We start from the raw sequence: 20354 nt of genomic DNA, 5'->3' as shown, positions 1-20354 counted from the left end.
TTAGTATAACCCCCCTCCCCCCCCCCCAAAAAAAAAACAGGGATCCATTTAGGTTGATAGCCTTAAGACCGAAATGAATAATAACAATAAAACGAAAAAAGAAAAAGCTTCGGAAAAAATAATTGAAACTTTTTCGTTTAGGGTGGCTCGATGATTAAAACTCCTCCGTGCTGTGTGCAGCGTCAGCTTTGTTTGCTAATATAAAATTAGAGATAAACGTTAATACCGGGGAGGTTCAAGAAAACCTTAGTAGCCGCTTTTGCTTACAACTACTACCACAGACACACTATAATGTGTGCTCGTGTATATTACAAAATACCATGCTAAGCACCCTGTGAACGAGTGCACACAACTCATGACCCAGGGCTTGACTCAAGTGGACGTTGTACTCTGTAGACCTCTTTATTTCTACGAAACGAATGACAACAACGTCAATGATTGCTGATGAAGAACCGCACACATTTGCCATACGCGTGGTTCACGAGTAGATTTTTTTACACGGTCTTTACACTCGAATTTAGATCACACAATATAATATACTGTAGCAGTATACCTATAATAGGAATTCTAAAGAGCAACTGTAGTGTTAATATCAACGAGGATACTTACAAGTACAACAGTAACTATAAAAATTAAAATGCCTACTAAGAACGTAATGTAAGTACAAAATTAAAATATTTTACACTTTTCTGATTAAATCATTAACCTATTTCTAATATCTTAATTAGTTATGAATTAGTACACTATACATAATGTTCTACTCGAGACTATGACTAGATTTTCAGAATACTGGTCAAGATGTTCCAATTAATCACCGTCCACTTTTAGATGGTGAATAAGTGACGGGTTTAAAATTATAACAGCACAAACCTTTCCGGATATCTCCTAACTAATAATATCTAATTAGAATTTGCCGGAAGGGCTCTATTATAGTTCAATTAAAATAAAATATTTTATGGGAACCGATAATGTATAGTTTCAAGGAGGAAATTGCTGAGACGTATCATCACCAATAGTACATCTATTTAACAACATAAGGATCTTCTGTCTATGAGGTTCTTGTATGAACTCTAATGATATGCGATATCGGAAACTCAAATTGGTGGCCTAAGTACTGCCAGCCTAAAGGGGATTTTGTGTTGTTGGGGAATAGACTTATTCAGACTGTTAAGCCTCCATAATTGCACTACTAGTTCAACTATAGCTAAAATATATAAATCGTATACTGGATTTGAATATATTATTTTCGCAATAAAGAAAATATTATTGTACTCACCAAAACCGGATGCAGATCAACGCCGTACATGTCCAGCCACTTGATTTTATCCAAGAAGTTCAACTCTGAAACCGCAGGCACTTGACCCCTATGGAATCGATAATAGTACATAAAAACTTAAATATGTAAATAATAATATACACAAAAACATATATATCCATTGCAATACGGCCGGACTTACGATAACTCTTTGTGTACTTCAGAAATTCGGTTCTCGAGCTCGGCGTTTTGATTGGACACAAACCGAAATTCCGACACATAGCCAGGAGTGTGCCTTCTCGGGTCGTAGTCACCCAGTTCAGCTGTAACAATCGAAAATAATGTCTTATAGTTTTACGTTCACTAAGCTATAATAGCCTAAAAGGTATGAAATTGTATTAGTTAGGTTCGGATTCGGTAAACGACCATTGGAATAAATAAAACGATAGTGGTGTTCGTAATTTAGGTGTTGAAATTACTCAAAATAAATCACATATAATAAATAATACTATTTATGTACATTTGACGTTAGTATGGCGACGGCGATCGAAACTAAGAAGGACAAAAAGTGCATTTTGTTAAAAAGTTGAATTAGCTTCAACTGTTGTGCTATAATCTAGAGGCAAAACTTTGATGTACGGGGAAATTTAAATGGATGTTTTCGAAAAATCCAACAATATTTGTGTTTCATTTCATTTGTTATGTACACAATGATAACTGCACTAGATCCTGTATAAAAATCACGAGGCTTGAAACCCGACCCAATTATGTTGATGAGACATTTTACTACTCAAAAGCATAGCGAAATCATTAACAATTGTCAGTTTAAAAAAAAAAAATGCTAATGATGTTTTTGGTTTTTTATACACTTAAAATTATTAATGAGTTTTATACAGAAATCCGACCCTCAAATATAACGTGTACCGTTTCCATAATACGCATTGGTTCTTTTTTAAGATTCATTATTTGTTTATAAAAAAAAAAAAAAAAAAATGGAATAGCGCAAATGCGGTCATGGCATGATCGTACGAGGAGAAAACCAAGTACCTATACAATTAGTATTGTTCGCATTGTAAACAGAGTATTGCTATATTTCGGGTTGTACACATACAGCGAACACAGTATACCATAATAAATGTATATATGTATACATTATGCACTATAATAAAAGTTTTCTAGTCCGAGGCTCTGTCATGCGGAAATATCAATGCCCTCCCTCACTCTCCTAATAAGCACCTACGCTTACAATATATTTATGGTTTTTGGCTTCTGGACCGATCTTTATTGCTTCCATTTACATTTAGAGAAATATAACACCCGCGGTGCTCCCTTGAAAACAACAACATAGGTCCGCGCAAGCAATGCGCACATTTACAACTTAAGTGTGTGCGTTTGTTTGTACACGTGGGTGGCCCAATAAATAGTATAAAACACTTTTCCAACATGTTTTCTTGCTTGACTTTTCACTACGAATTTTTTAACTATAAGCCATGTAATATATGTTAAAAAAAATAGTGTTCTCTGCATTATTTCGGTGACAGTTCCGCGTCGGTTTCAGTGGAAACCCCTCCTAGGTGTATGAACGATATGATTAGGCCACAGGTTTAAATATATTCAGTGGTACGAGATAATAGTTATTTCGCCTTTAAAAAACAGCTACGATAATAATAAAGTTTGTTTATTTATATGGTTTTTAAATTAAGTATCGATGTGCATGTTTTTCTGTATTTTTTTTCTCCTAACACACACATTGCTGTTTTCCAATGGCTAATGTACGGATCTTTTATAATTACTGTTACCGAGCGCATGTCCCTTTTACACGTTTATTCGTATGTATATTATGGGATATATTTTCGAACGTGAGGGGTGTAGGGGAGGCTACTCAAATTGATATTTATTACCCCTTTACCCGCATAAAAAAGTAACAGCTCGCCCACGTGTGCCCATTGGTCCCCGTACCTGTTACCGTTCGGAACGGTTGAGATTGATTTCCCACACCGACGCGGTGGCGGAAAAGTCCCATTAAAACTTCATAATGCCGGATTTACACGTTTGCCGTCTACGGTGAAAATTTATGACCAAAAATAAAAAAAGGCAAAAACCGTCGGCGATTTATAAATAAGACCCACCGCTGAGCGCAAAGAGTCAAAGTGATTTTTTTTTTTATTCTACTTAAGTCGCCAGTGACGTTTACCGAGGGGAACTATATATATATATATATATACATATAGTTTGCGTGCATCTTCTTGAACTTTCCGTTCATAAAAGCAACGCACGCTGTTCCGGTTTTCTTTTTCTCGGGTATCGTGGACGGAGCTCGTTTATTCCCTTGTATGCAAACAAGTCGACCGAAATACCGTAATATTGTTGAAAATTAATTAAAAACCCCAAAAAATCGCTCTGCGCGTCCTACGTGTACACGTAACGCCCACAAAATTCATCTACCATGTTTAAATGTCCGGTACTACGAGACGCTCCGAAAGTTTTACAATATGACCTGGGCGGGAAGTTTAGCACGGGTCTGTTCTGTCTGACCTTACAAATGCCAGATTAACTGACTAGGTAAGAGACTAAACAGGAACCTTTTGCAAAGGCACCGAATATAACGAGGAGTACCACTAATGGTAGCAACGTATGAACGGTGTGAATGTTGGCTAAGGAGCCGCATAATAATATTATGGTCAAGTAGTTCGCTAATCGCCGGTGCAGTTAAATTGCCTATAGAATACGCCGGACGTACATAAGCAATACGACATCGGATCTATGAAAATCTATTTCGTGTAAAATAACTCGCATAAAATATTGTATACAACTCAGACTACGATTTATCACTATCGCAATTAATATTATTCGGAGTTTCAACGGTGCAATATGATATATCGATTCAGTTTTGCGAATTATTTACTCATTTTCGCCTACCTACGCCGCTTGAGCCGACTTCATTAACAACTGGCAAGCCAAACGGCTTAAATATATTGTTATATTTGTTTTAATAATATATAATACGATTCGATATAAATAAATGATACGGCCGAAAACAGCGCTACAGTGTCCGTGAATTTCCATTAAAAATAATTTATGTCTTTGCTATTTTAATTCACAATGTTAAGGTTGTGCTATTGTTGTCGAGCAAAGCGTTTCATCTGGATTTTTTGGCCAAATTTCAAGTTAATATAATTCGACTTTTCTTTTGAACTTCTCTCGCTAGTACTTTGTTATTAAATTATTTATTATAACAATAAATAATGAATTTAAATAATCACGACACACTCAGACAGCTGCGCACTTTAACCAACCAAGTGTAATATTTGTTTGAAGTTTTGGAAATAATATATATACATAACTTATTTTTAGGAATAAATAATAATTATAGTTCGGTTACAACCTTTCCGTGAGTATTGTATTGTTTTTGGGGCAGTAATTATTTTAGCGTATTCGTGTCCAGGTAACAAAAAATGAAAAAAAAAACGTTATCAGTAAATTAGGCGTCAACAGACTGCCGAGTGAGTGTTTTTCAGGGAATGTTAGCACTAGTCGTTTGACAATGATGATATTATATTATGTTATACCCAACTGGGAAACTAAAGGGGAATACGGTTATACTTGATTATAAAATGTTATCAATAAGAGTTTGTAACACCACCACTGACGGGCAATATCTAACGGGCGGTATAGTATATTTATTGTGCAATGTGTGTAATAAAAAAAGTCGACTGACGACAGATAATATTTATAAGACGAGAAAAATCCCATTATGAGGTGAAAAAAGAATACAATATGGACGTTTGCGGAAAACGGTTCCATTTGTGACGACAATCGTTAGTGTTTGGTATAATCGTCTTACAGCAAAAACACAAACAACAGTCGAGCAAGCTCAAAAGTAACTTGAGGCGACCGCTCAACTATATATTGGCAATAGAAATGGACACACGTAACGCAAGTTTGTATTAAACGCCCACCGACCGAGTGGTTCGGTTAAATAAAAGGTTTTCTTCGCATTGTTTGGCCAAAAAAATAAAACATATTTACCACGTGCAGCAAGTATACCGGGACGACGTTCGAATGTTGTTTTTTATCCCGGTTGTGTCTGTTTTCCAAGTACATACATCTTGTTTTTCCCGAACGTTCGACGAATTCATTGTTATACAAAATAAAGAATGAAAAGAGAAGATACAGGCGGGCAAATATATTATATGTACAACGACGAGACCAATAACCGGCATCCTTTCGTCCGGTTTTACTGTCGTTCTTATTGAAAGTCAAAATGATAATAAAAACGCCGTTTCGCCTTTTTAATATATTATATATATATATATATTATACACACATATAAGTATTGATATTTGAATAAAAAAAAACAAAATATCGCCGCAGTCCAGATATCGTTCCCCATTAGGATTTGGATAAACAGTGGCTAAAACCCTTAGGCCGTACTGTATAATATTTATTTTTCCATATCAACCGTTTGTGTGCACATACCTAATATCGATCAGTATCCAAAATACAACGTGAATAATCTGAAAATGTTCATACCCGTTTAACTTGCCCGACAGTAATCTGATACTTAAAGATACTAATCGTGATGATAACTAAATAAATTATTTTGTTGATTTGTAGTGAAAATTGTTTTTATTGGACAAAATAAAATACGTTCGAATTGACCTGCGTTCTCCACGTCCAAGCACAAATTCTTTACTTAAGTTCTCATTTCAAAAATAACCTCATCTAAGTTTTTCATTGAAAATATAATAATATTACTAATATTTTGTCATATAGTTGAAAATACTTCAATGATATTTTAGCACTGTTTAGTAAATCAATTAAACCTAATAAATATAATATTAAATACAAGTTAAAAAACAACCACTGAAACATTTATGTTAATAATTTGGCATTGCTGTAGCATATATTATATCAGCATTCAATTTGGCGTTCACTGTTAGCAGTCATACACATTTCTTATCATCTACCTTCAGACGAATTTAAATTATCATATAATTGGATTATACTGACTGAATTAATTTAAATAACCAAATCAGTTAAGAACTCGAGATTCAATTTAACAATAACTAATTTTATTTTTTTACCCTTTCATTATAAGTTTTTTATAACTATATAATATATTTTATTTTTTTCTTGAAATTTAAAAATTATTTTAAATATTTTATACAGCGAGTTAAATTTTTATTAGTTTATTGAATACTACTTAAAACTATTTCGACTATAAAAATAATTAGGTTCAAATGCACCGTTAGCAAAAATAAATACTTGATTGCTTGATATTATAGATATAAACAAGAAAATTTGAAAACGACAGGTATTTGAATCTCTATCCGATGTGGAGAGAAAATATCCTATAACTATTTATTTGAATGTTCCTTTTTTACACTCATGCTCCTCGTATACTTGATGGCTTATATGACTCTGAGAATTCATGAATTGCTTTGCTTTTATTACACGATGTTAAGTTTTATGATATACATATTGCCAGTGACAATAACAAAAATAGGTTTTTTTCACCTTTTGCAAAAGTATATACTATTTTTTTGTAAGTGACCCAATTTTGCATGTAGGCAGTTATTAATAATTGCATGAAATGATAATATATAGAGCTGTGTTGATTAGACAGTTCACGTCTTTGTAGCATCATATAACTGTTATAACTTATACTTAAATCGATTTTGTGATCATTTATTAAGAGTTTAACGAATACTAACTAAATAAGTCCACATCGAATATTGATTGTTGATCCCCTAAATTTGAAAATTAGCGTTGTTATTCTTAAATGTGAAACGCGGCGTTAGGTTTTTAATTTATAAAAAAAAAATACTTATAATTTACGGTTAAATAGTTTGGTTGTAATTTATGACGACCGTGTAAAAAAAACACATAATTATTATTAAAAAGACTCCCCGTCGACCACAACGGAAAAGGGGATCTAATTACATTTTAAGGGATCATATTAATTGTTTTTTAGACGTCATATTTAATATCGACGCATGTTATTTTTTATATTTATTAACTTACAATATATTAACTATATCCCGCTTAAATAAATACTGTCAGTTTATTTTAATATAAAATTAAAAAATAATTTACCTTATAATTCAGTACAAACGGATTTTATATATTGTAGAACTTCCTAAGCTATTATATTGTTCTATTGTTACTAAAAAAGCAGTACTAAAATATTTGTCACGCCTTCACGTTAATTAATTCATTTTCCTTTAAACCTCAAAAGGGTTTTGAATAGCAATTATATTTAACTATTATACTAAAGTCTTACGTTATTATAACTCGTCAGATTTACACTAGTTTTTCTCTATTATAATTTACATCAAAAGCAAACTTAAAACCGCCTTTCTTTCGCGTGAACAATAAAAGTTAACAATAAAACATACGAATATAATAATTACTACAATGAGTTTTTCTTTTTTACTTTAACATTAATAATTTTAGTACATCTGTACGCGTATGCATTGTGTAGAGTGCGTATACTAATATGTCTACAGATTAACTGGTTGACGGCAAAGGTATGTTATGTTCGTGAATTTATACAATTAGGATAATTGAATGGCCGAGAGCGGACACGACTGCACAGCCGAGTGGCGGCGGTTGAACGCGAGGATAAAAAAAATAAGTCGTGCAGAATGTAGAAAAGATAACCGTAACATTATACAGTCGGTTTCGTTTTACTTTCTGACGCACCGAGATAGCACTACGAGTAGGTTAGGTATAAATGTGCGTATATATATATATATATATATATATATATAAAGAGAGAGAGGGAGATCAGAGAGGCAGCCGAATATAAAATATATAATATAAGCCAAACGACCCTTTTACCCGGCGACAGTTTTTCGAAGCACGGGGCCCGTCTTACGCCGACATATTGAACCCGACACATTTCCTTGATCTTTTTTTCAACCCCTCCCAAGTTTAGGCTCCAGGGAAAACGTAACTGCGCCGATTTTCGGCTCCGGCAACGCGACACTTTCTGCCGTTGTAAACCCGTTTAGTTAGGCGACTCTATTCGGATTTCGGATAACGGTTATTGCTATACACGACAGTGATTTTTCACCAGCCCAGAAAATGAGCTTTTACAACAACCGAAACGGAACACGAGACGGTCGGTTCCGGGTCATCCGGTACCATGGTATTGCGTACAGTTCGCGCAGGGCGAGCGACTTTTTTCGTTGTATTGATAAATGACTCCTAATCAAATAATTGTCTTGACGGATGACAGTAGTTCACGCGACGACGTCGGGGCGGACGGCAAATATTTCCTTCCGATATTATATTTCGTTGAGTAAATAACATTTTTAGAGACATGCTTATACAAAAAATAAAACAACGCTTCTCGTCATTTATTACAGAAGGCACATCAAATCGAAACAAAATTGAACTATAGTAAAGTATGATTTCGATTCGCTTCGCAGTCTTCGCAATATTTACAAATGGTTCCACAAAGGACTTGTCGTTAAAGAAGTTTAAATTATATTTACAATAGATTATTGATATAAGACAATAACGTTAAATCAAACGGCACGTTGACATTTTTTTTTTTTTTTGTTAAAATGTCAAACTATATAAAGACCGAAAAGGAAAGGATGACATGACTGCGTTAGGGCCCAAATGTCACTTAAAGCAAATCGTTTTCAAAATGTCAAATGGTCTTTGAAAACAAATTTTCCAGCCATCGCAAACCGACGATAATTAATCGATATTTTTTTTTATACTACTAATAGATAAAAGACAAAAGGATTTTTTCCATCTGAATATTTTTCTTTGTCCAACAGCCATTATATACCTATACAACATCCTAATTTATAAGAAAAAGATTATCTATAATTTAGTACATGTGACCGCATGTCAAATGGTGATAACTCTTATTTCTAAACTATGTGTACAACATCTCTACTCGCTTATCACTCGAGTTATACAAGTACAACAGTAGACAGACACTCATCTCTAACCCTCTGAATAACGAAAATTGTTATGTTGTACTGTGTTATTGAAAACGTGACAAAACAAAATTAGTTTTTGAAAGTGGTAAATGAAAAATTATTACTCTATAGTGACACTATTATGACATATTTTCTTGTAGCGAACCGAAATTAGTTTTTAGTTAGTTATTTTAACGTTAATAATCTATTTACAGTTACGAAAGTCGTTTGAGTTCATTAACCGACCAGTTAAAAGTGTTGAAGTTTGTTAGCAAGTCGACCATACAGCCGAAACTTGTGTTTGACAAGCTGTAAAATAATAATACGCATGCAGCTATAGAGTATAGAGTGAATAAATTTGCACAATATAATTTTAATGAGAAAACTTTAAAAGTAAACAAAGACTTTCAATATCTATCGCCGTGGCTGCCATACCAAGAGGACGCCACAATTACTTATAAACATTATTTATAAATATCCTTTTTAAGGGGCGGATGTAGGTGAATAGTTTTTTAGAGCTAAAACTATCAATTGCTATTCGGTATTATCAAAACAGGATAATAGCTAGTTTTTACTTTTTACATCTAAATCATGGGAATGCCGCGTCCATCCTAAAGCCTTACATCGTAATTATTTTTTTTAATGGGCTGATCGTCGTTTAATCGTTGAATGGTGTAATATTTATTCCAGTAAAGACCGACGTCTGTATTTATACATTTTTATATTATATATTATGTTTAGTACCTTATAGACGTATAGTCCGTGTAGGGCAAAATGGTTGTCAACGTGACTGTGTGTATGTGTATATACCGACTGTATAATACGGTGTACTTACAGCTCAAAGGGCTCTTAACGGATTTCTTGTGTTTTTTTTTTTTTTATGCTCCGACTGGCTCCGGATGTTGACGACGTGGAGAGTTGTCGTCGTAAAACCGCCGGTAAAAGTCACGGTACATGTAATGAGTAGAGCGTGGACCAGAAGGGGCGGTTGAGAGAAATGTCCAGGGAGGCGTAAAAAAGTTTAGGTGCCTTATATATTTTATTATTATTATTATTATTGTCGTACACGAGTGGTAAAACAATTTTCAGGGTTTGACAACCGGCGAGAGTGACAACAACAGCATTGCAGTGCGCATAGCCAGCGCCCGCCCTGGGGTTAAACACGGTGCAAAACGCCGGATATTGCGTTTTCCCAGCTGTTGGCGTTATTCTAGTAAGTACATATATATATATATATATTTTAAAACGGGTTCAAAAAAAAAGCGAGAATAAAACGCAGCGACATATACAGACCCACGTGTGTTTCGAAAGAAATTGAAAACTCGTTATATAATAATTTTCTTTTGTACATTGTTATATTACCTACCCTATAACATTTGACGGGAAAACGAAATTCTCAAAGCAATTACGCGTTATATTTTTTATGACATTTTACGATTTTTTTTTTTTGCACTTTGCTGTGTAAAAACGCCGACATCGGTTTATCTGTTTGCATTATGTTGTATCGTATACATAGACTATAGAGGTACTCACATTGAACGACGTACGCTCCGAGTTCGGCTGTCAGTTCTTGAGTGACGGGTATACGACCTTGCAGTATGTCCTGCTTGAGCTGCAGGAAAAACTGATATCTGCAACAATGGGGGAAAAGATGGGAATTAGTATTGGCTTTTCATTGATCACGTCTTATCATAAAATATTATACAAACGGCGATTGGTCTGGGTGTACCAAAATGTATATAATATCAAAAGCACAGCGCGCCAGTAGTGTAAATATGTGTAATTGTATTTTTCGAGGACGTCTCATAGAAGGTCATATCATTTTTATCATAATATATAATTCATATTTATTTAATAAACCAGACATGTCTTATGGCGTTAACGTTGCTAAACAAAACTCACCTTCTGCAAAATATGAACTTATTACACTGCCTCGGGTGCTATGGCATTGATATATTATGGGTACACCAGATAATACAATTTGGCAAAATAACTTATTGGTTTTTGTAAATAGGATGATAAATGTTTGCAAGACATACAAATCATTTTTTTTTTTTCAAATGATATTTAACATATTTGTGTATAGTGTAGTCTCTATTCTCTAAGGTTAACATAATATTTAAAGGGTTTTTTAGGTTAAGGCAAGTTTATTAGCAACGAATCGTTTAAATACTTAAGTGACACGTATTTTTTATTTACTATACAATTAACTATTTAAACTCGCATCAACAGTCATGTGTCACCTTTTACACTACTGATTGCCAAATACACCACTAACATTCATATCGGATGAACTAACAAAGCTCTTTCAACCGCTAGAAAACTATTTTCCAAGCAGCAACAATATATTTTAAGTAAGTAGTTATTTAATTGAAAACCGATAAAATTAAATAACAATATTGTCATATTATTTTTAATACCTTGTCACTATTATATAGACAAGATTATAGAAAGATAATTATTCTAAGCGAATGCAGTTTAAGTATAATGTTATTAAAATAACTAATTGTATTTCATTTAAGTATGACGTACCTAGAAAATTTACTTCTTACAATTAATAATATTTAGTTAAAACTGAAAACTGTTTATGTTATTTTATTGAAAAACACATTAAATATATTTTTTTTTTAATTTCTTTTATCGGCTCCAAATCAAAAAAAAACATTTTGAAAACATCAAACTAATATTTTATACTTCGACCATCGGTCGACCAATGTAAATTTTACAATGTCGTGTGGTATTTTTCCCCGTTCGTATTATAGTGTTCAAAAACCAGAAAAAAAAACGTTGAACGGTCCGAAAAACGAATGAGGCCATAATGTATGTAAATCGTGATAATGATAATATTTGGGATATGTTATAATAATGAAAACATAATTTATCTTTCCATTGCGTTTGGGCGTGCTCGCTTATGCTTTTGGTGGATATGATATTACAGCCATTAAAACAATGTCCTGTGGAATGGACACGATGATCCGTACTATAATAATTATTACTTTACCCCGTTTGTCGGTAATCAAGAATTATATATATATATATATATACATACCCGCATTTAAAACCTTTTTCGCAACATTAATGCGCATACCGACAACATTTTGTACAAACACACACACGCGTGCAAGTATAATAATATACATATCATTATTGTTATTATTTTGAGTTTACCCGAATCCTAAGGGCCAACACGACTGGGTTATTATATTATTACCGTGCGAGGCGATACTAAATTGTAATTATTACTACCCAACGCGATTCATTATGGTTTATTATAATGTATATAGTTAGGGTGTGCGCGGACGGAAAAAAAAAACAAATTATAACAGTTTACCGGTCTCTTCACGTTCTACCGAACATCATGATTATTATGGTATTTTTTTTTTATTTGGGAGGAGTACCTATTTAAAACACCGTGCCCTTTGATTCGTAGGCAGACGTTATAGTTAAGTCAGACGAACAGATCACACGCTACCGAATTGCTCGCACGCACACCAGCAATTTACCGCACGACACGTCGATCATAAAGCATAAACCTGAACCTGTTGAAGTCTGGACATTCTCTAAGTATTCTATACTATGTACGTACACGTACCAATGGTCTACCAATATTCTTAGTTACTTTTATGTTGAATTCTACTATCCCCTCTACCATCGTAAGTATAACTGAGTGTAAGTGTAACTGTACTTAAAGAACACTACTAGGTTTAATTTATATTTGCCCTCGTTATTAACGCTGCGTTTACTATTCAGCCGTATATCTAAACAGTTCAAATATTAATTATTCTAGAATAAATTTATTAAAAGCCATAATTCATTTTTACTTTATTTTTAACCCGTATAGAACCTGTAAATGTAATAATAAGATAATTTAAATTGCCAACATTATTTTTGTACTTTATGTTCTAGTTAATAATCCAGTTCATACTTCAGACAGCACATTGAAAACTATTATTGTCATAAATTATAGCACGGAATATGCGACTAATGTTTAATTTTATTATTATCTGATTTCCTTATCGCCTTGAAACACTTCTTGAACTTCTATCTAATTTAAACCTTTTAAAGAAAAAATGATTAGTTAAAAATATCAAGCCAGATTCGAATTTAGTGAAAAATCCTATGAAATCTTTTAAAAAAACTGGTATTTAATTGTTCGAAAAAATACTATTAAATTAAGCAGACAATTTATAAGCGACGACTAGATCAAACACTAACACATCTTGTTAACACATACAATAGATTAATCGCAATTAGAAACCGTGATCTTTAAAACTGTTTTTAATCTCCCTTCACTTTTTCTTTTCTGCGATGGTGGTATGATGATGATTTCATGCACTTAACGTTTAGAAATGCTCACGATTTAATTTGCATGCAACGACCTGAGAACTGAAAATATTTTACACCCATAAAAAAAATAAAAAATAAAATAATTGCACGTTTTTATAATTCATCGCATTATAATCAAAATACTTTGTTTTAATCTTGATTATTAATTTTAAATTGGAATATTTCCTCAAGAATAAAAAAAAAACGTTTTATCAAACATTATATTTATTTAGACATTATTTGCAATTGTCTAAATTGTATTTTAAAGGTGTTATGGATTTATCAATCCAGTTGTGTTATAAGTAAAGGTTGGATCAGATTTTCGTATGCCATCAACATTATAGATTGATATTTATTATGTGTTAAATTATAAAACTTGTAATGGTTAATATATTTTTTTTATTTATACTCATGTTACATTTCACTATCGTTGTGGTTTCTGTTTTATATATATTTTTTTAATTTTGCCATAAAATATACAAATGTCTGTTTTTATACATTTATTTTAAACCATTGACTTATGTTGAATTGAATTATAAAGCTCGGTTGAGTATTTTTTTTACTTTTTTTACTTCAAAAGCTTCAGGGAGTGTCATTAAAAACTTTCGAAAAAAACCGAACCACCGCGTTTTAAATGATTTACTTTTTATGCACGGATCGTAAATCGTTTATATTTGATCATAAAACGCTCCACGGTATAAAAGTACAACCGTTTTACCATTACATAAATATTCTTAGTTTATCTATTAACAGGATAACACACTTAACCGTGATATTCCTAACTATACAAGAGTACTAAAATCAATCTGTTAGCTTTATCATCATTTTGGTTACGGTCCGGGATTATATTATTTTCTTCAATTTATATGGAAATCGCTTGTCTATACTATATAACGGGTACTTAAAATGTTTATAAGATATAAACATAGACAAGACCGCCGCTTCTATTAATCCCTCGCTTGAATTTAAGCCTTATTGTGTATTTTCTGGAGCAGTATAGATTATTCGTTTGAACGGTCTAGCCGACAGCTTTAACAATTGCTAAGTGTAAGAACAATACTGATAGAACATGCAGTCAATGTCTAATTGATCGAACGTTGAGAAAGATAAAATATAATTTATACTAATTCATATGATGTAACATTTTTACGAATTAAATACTATTAAAAAAGTTCTAGTTTAAAAAATATGTCAACATAATTAGTTATTAGTAAATACTTATTTTATTGATAATTATTCAAAAACATTAAATTTTATATTTTTAATGGTGTTATCTAGTTAAGTTAGACCAGTTAAGTTGGGTGATTATAATTTTGTGTTTTTTTAGTAATATAATCGAAAAAATTTAGTTTATAACTTGTAACATTTTAGTTATATGTATTAGATACTGAAAATTCCATTTTGTTTCAGTGTAATATTTTTTAATATGGGGAATTTGTATAAATAGGGCTAAATGATGTAATATTGTAGTCGAATGGGGGAAATACAAATTTGTAAATTTTTATTTTTATTTATAATTTAATAATTGTTTTTAGAAAATGGGTTTCATTTTTGTATAAAAAAATAATCAAGTAAAATACGAAAGCATTGTGTTTATTGTACATTTGTCCTATTCATTTACAATAATACCTTATTTAATCATTTTTAACTGATTGACTAGTAGAAAAATACTAGCCACAACTGAATTTAAGTTTGATTTTTCAGGTTCTAAGTAAGCTTTGCGTATTATGAAAATTTAAGCACATGTACATTAAATACAATTATAAACATAACATGTATTTTACGGGAAAAAATAATACATATACAGTTTAGTATAGTAATTATGCGTATTCGATTATACCATTTTATGATAATATATTATAGCAACCGGGGAGGACACTGAATGTGCCATTAAGGTCGGAAGGAAAACAAGAGGGTGTTGTATCTAACTGAGGCTGGGAGGGGTCCAATGTGTACGGCCAAAGACGACGATGAAGTAGATAATAATAATAAAGCCGGCTACCCGTATTAATGTTTTTCGTGTTAACCACATTGGCCGGAAGTAAATGGCCATCTCTAGGGATTTTAATCGGTACTGAAACGAAAATTTTGAGAGAGAGAAGGATAGGTCTGAAATTATGAATGATAATGTGCATAATAAAATACATTATTTCGTTAAATAAAAATAAAAATGATAGTACATGTTGTTTGTGTTAAAGCTGTAAGCCAATTTCATAAAGTTATTGTGATCACATTGTAAACGCTCAAGGCAATATTAACTTTTCGAAGTTTTTTCATCAAGCAGAACGATTTCAATTGTTTTTGAAACTTGTCTTATAATAAAAATACTTTATTTTTTTTTTTTTTTTAACATTTATTATTAAAATATACACGATCTGTAGTTATTATTTTTTTTTTACAATAAGCGTATGTGATGGAGGAGACATGGCTTGAGGCAGGAGAGAAGAAGCCACCCATTGGAGGCACTTAAGGGCAGGAGTTTATTTTAAATGTGCTATTGTGAGATAATGAGATTGAATTAGTTTAGTATGTAATTAATTTAGTAGGTCACGACACCGGGTACGTTTAAGTCGCTTTCTGGGGTCACCAGGAATTGCGTTGGTGGATAGTTCGGAAATCAAGGGATTACGATGGCTGCGGAATTTGGAGTGTGTGCGTTTGTAGAAAGTTTTTGCAACGTTTTGGACTGTTGAAATGGCTAGATCTCTATGTAGAGTGTCGTTAGAAACATAGTAAGGAGCTTTGGTTATTTGGCGTAGACATTTTGATTGGAAGACTTGTATTTTATTTAGGTTGGACGGTTTGGCTGCACCCCACAGTTGGATACCGCATGTCCAGATCGGTTTGAGTAGGAGTTTATACAGTAGGAGCTTGTTTTTTAGGCTGAGATGTTGCGACGTGAGGAGATACCGTAATTGGCGAGAACTTTAAAATTAAAATTATTTAAACATGGAAATCTTAATCATACTAACAGGTTATGTTTTTCTTGATCAGATTGGTTAGGAAGTAGGTAATGTAAAAAAAAAAAATAAAATAATTAACTGAGAAACGCAATGAGGAAATAGCCGATCGGGCAAAACGGTGAGTTTCTCGATGTACACGTCCAGCTTACTTTGCAGCAGATGAACTTGTCAAAGTAAATTGCTCGTTGGCGTGCTATTGGTTTTCGCGGGACCTCACACCGTCGCCAAGAAAGCCCATTAGTTTATATTGTTCATTTCCGGCACGTAAGTAAGTTAACTCGGTTAGCTTCAAGACACACCATGCCAGGTCAACGAAATTTTGAGAAAAATCGCATCATCTGGTCTCCGGCCAGACGGTGCGTTTCCTCGATTAAATATATATTATATATTAGTTCCCCTTGTATGATATAAATATGTGTGTGTGTGTGTGTGTGTAAAGAGCAAGTAAAGCGTGTCAAGGGAAAGATTTCATTAAACTCTCCCGGCTAAACCCGAACGGTTATTACATGTTAAGATCGGTGCGGTGTTGGCTAATTTTCCTCTGGCGAAATTGTTATTAACTTTTCGCTAAAATGACTTTGGGAACATACTTAATGGGACAAACTAAAGGGGAAAAAATATCGTCATTAATGGTTGCCGTTCACACACAAGAGTTCTCATCAAATTGAAAATAACATACGAATCTAATTTTTCATTTCGATTGACTTTGTTAAGTAAATTTCGAAAGTTATTCATTGTGCATTTTTATCACCAGCAAAACAGCCGCAGACAACACTTGGGAAACATTATTTAAACATTTATGTTGTTCGTTATTGAACTCACGTCCAATAACTGATATGAAAATATTTCGACAATAATTATTGTTAAAGATTTTCTTTTTTTAATTAAATATTTGTAAATACATTATATTGCCGGGTGGGAGTGTCTAGCGTGAAACCCGTTAATTAACACATATTCTAAAGACGTTTTAATAATTACATAGCCAGATTATTTAATAGTTTCAAGAAAAAAAATTCCTTTTGTAACTTTTAAAATACATTTCTATTGTAAAACGTTCTCTTAAATATCACGACCGCGATGTTAATAGGTCGCTCATTAGCAAAATATTATTATATATTATATTATTATAATTTTGCAATAGTGGCACGTTTCACTAATAAAACTAATTTTGTGTATATAATCGCATCATAGCACTCATAAAACTCAAACTGCTTACTTTGCAGTTTCTAACAACGTACAAAATGCTTTTAGCTGTACAAGCTTCTCTATTCGCAACTTTCTATATAAACACATAATTATTATTTCCGGGAATATTAATAAACTTGATTTATTGTATTATATGATTATTCCCTGTTGACAAAGTCGTGTATTAGTCATTATCGTCCAATTAGTAGTTCTAAGTCAATAAAGTAAAATACAGAAATCACGTTTATTTTCAACAGTATACTGCATAATCATGATCAATTATAATAGTACCATAGAACGTTCAACGCAGATACACAATTACAGCTGTCATTAATTATTATTTTACTTCATTAAACTTAAGACCAACTTATTGTCTTGTAAATTTTGTTTTAAATGTTATTCTTTTATTGAAACACAAAAATACCGTCAACAATAAGAAAACGTCTAGCGCTATATTTTTTTAGGTGCATTAAAGTTTCATACGCTTCTGTGTTATTATCGTTAAATACCTACATCCCACATTTAATCAAATATTTACAGCCCGAAAGTATAATCACTGGCTTTGGGTGGTGCACGAATTTCGCCGTTTCCTGTCTGAAGCCAAATTAGTTATACTTACTCAGCGCTTGCCTACGGGTTTAATGCGATCATAATATCGATATAGATAATAGGTATCATGAAATATGTAAATGTACTTAAAATTAAATCGGCCGAGGAGTCTACACGAGTATAGTGTACACCTATGTTATTAATTAGTCATAAAGCAAATAGTATTGAAAATAATCAAGATTTATTATATAATATGTATTTATATGTATAAAAAACCAGAGTTTAAAAGTTGCTATAATTCTTTTTCTACCGACCCATATAAATTATGATATTGAAAAGGTTAATAGGTAATTGAATATAGTATTTATTTAATAATCATTAGGTCACCTTGAATCCGAAAAATCAATTAAAACATCTTAGTCAGCTCGATAAATTCCTATTTTTTTTAAAACACTGTTTTTTTTTCAAGAAAGATGTATAATTAAGAGTGGTTAGAATATGATGTTCATTATCATAAAACACCGACAACTGCGCGGCGATACACATCGCGGATTTTTTTCATTTGAAAAAAAAAACATTGCTTTTCAAAAAAAGCAAAAGTACCACCTGTGCATTAAGCCAGAGGTTTTCCGGAAGACACTTATGCGGGAAAACCGGCATACATGCATACATGTATTATTGGGAAACGACGAAAATTCGATATATAGATATAACAGCGGAAAGCGCTGCCAAGGATCGTTTTTTTATCTCACCGGAGACGTTCGGGCGCGATGACGAAATTTGCTTGTATTTTTTTATGTCGGTTGTAAAAAAAAAAAAAACCAAAAAAAAAATGGATACCATATCATAATGTTCAAAATGGTTATGGCCGTAAAAACTGCGGCGGAATCGTCTACGTCGACGTTTTCATATAAAGTGACAGGAACGCAGTGCGTGAACCGGAAGAGGGTCGCTCGAGGTATCTCTCCGGAAACTTTTATGTACCTATATAATAATATGTCCATGTCCGCCATCCGTTTGGCCCGTATACAGATTTAGATTAATCGCCGGCAAATTACCTCAGCGATCACCGTCAACGGAAAACTTTTGCACGCCCCCGTTTTCCCCGTTTGCAGATCTCAGTACCGAGACCACATCTGTAATTTACCACCGCTTACTTTCTTTTCATTCGACCGTAGCTATGCGATTAGCACGACACACGCAACCCACCCGGTATATACACATATATATATATCATACATATACTAATTACTGTACAGGTAATGCGCTAATTATTTAGTAGGATACGCCGTTAACTGTCGCCGTTGAGATAACAAAACTATAATTTAGACCTTTTTGCGCTCAAAACGCACGTTCGCCCTAGTGGCGGCCGCCAAAAAAAGTAAAAGTATAAATTACAACGTTAACGATTTCACAGGTCCGACAGGCCAACAGCCAAAATATTTAACATCTGCAAAACTACAGTTTCGTTTATTCGCTCCGTCCCAACGCCATAATTAAGCACAGACCATCCCTCCGTTTTTAAAGATAACTATATATATATATATATATATATATATACTGTGGCGTCAGCCACGCGAGAGTGTAATTTGTTGGCATTAAGTTTACACAACATGCTAATGTATAATATATTATGCTTGCTTATGCATCATAATCAACTCGTGATTTCTTAAGGAACAGCAACCTTCGCTGTTCCGTACTGTACGAATCTTATTAGTTATTACTAATTATACAAGTCAAAATAAATCGGTATTAGTCGTCTCACGACAGTTGATAATAAAGTGCCATAAAAAAGTTGTTAGAAAAAAAAACCTATCAACAACAACTTATTTTTATATAATCAAACAAAATGCAAGTATATAATATACTTTAAAATACAATTTAAATGGACATCTTAAAAAGAGTATGTTTTTTATCATGCTGTATAATAACATAATAATAACTAAATATACAGAAACTCTCTTACGCTCTTGTAAAAAAAAAAAAATTATTACCCATAGTATTTTAACTTGTACCCGTTATCTTCTCGTTTTAGAATATAATTCTAATTTTATGTAAAACCAAAATTTGCATAACGACGATACCGTTAAGCATACTTAACGGGCAACTTAAAAATCCAAAACTTCTTCT

At 32.7% G+C, this 20354-nt stretch overlaps 1 protein-coding gene across 2 annotated transcripts in view; it reads right to left on the bottom strand.

Moving 5' to 3' along the window:
* LOC126834260 (band 4.1-like protein 4) overlaps nucleotides 1-20354 on the bottom strand; it is a 105208-nt gene that overhangs the window by 14803 nt on the left and 70051 nt on the right. For both annotated transcript variants that reach the window (XM_050566053.1, XM_050566054.1), the window contains exons 6-8: nucleotides 10735-10832; nucleotides 1458-1578; nucleotides 1277-1364 (exon numbers count right to left, since the gene is read on the bottom strand). In XM_050566053.1, the coding sequence (XP_050422010.1) occupies nucleotides 1277-1364; nucleotides 1458-1578; nucleotides 10735-10832 (307 nt within the window). The remainder of the gene's footprint in view (nucleotides 1-1276; nucleotides 1365-1457; nucleotides 1579-10734; nucleotides 10833-20354) is intronic.

Source organism: Adelges cooleyi, unplaced genomic scaffold (genome assembly GCF_023614345.1).
Source record: "Adelges cooleyi isolate 19-005CV unplaced genomic scaffold, UGA_ACOO_1.1 ACOO_flye_CR_arks_rails_tigmint_CR_PRNA_21, whole genome shotgun sequence".
Classification (NCBI taxonomy): domain Eukaryota; kingdom Metazoa; phylum Arthropoda; class Insecta; order Hemiptera; family Adelgidae; genus Adelges; species Adelges cooleyi.
The sequence above is the reverse complement of the archived record's forward strand: the minus strand, read 5'-3'. Positions and strand labels throughout refer to the sequence as shown.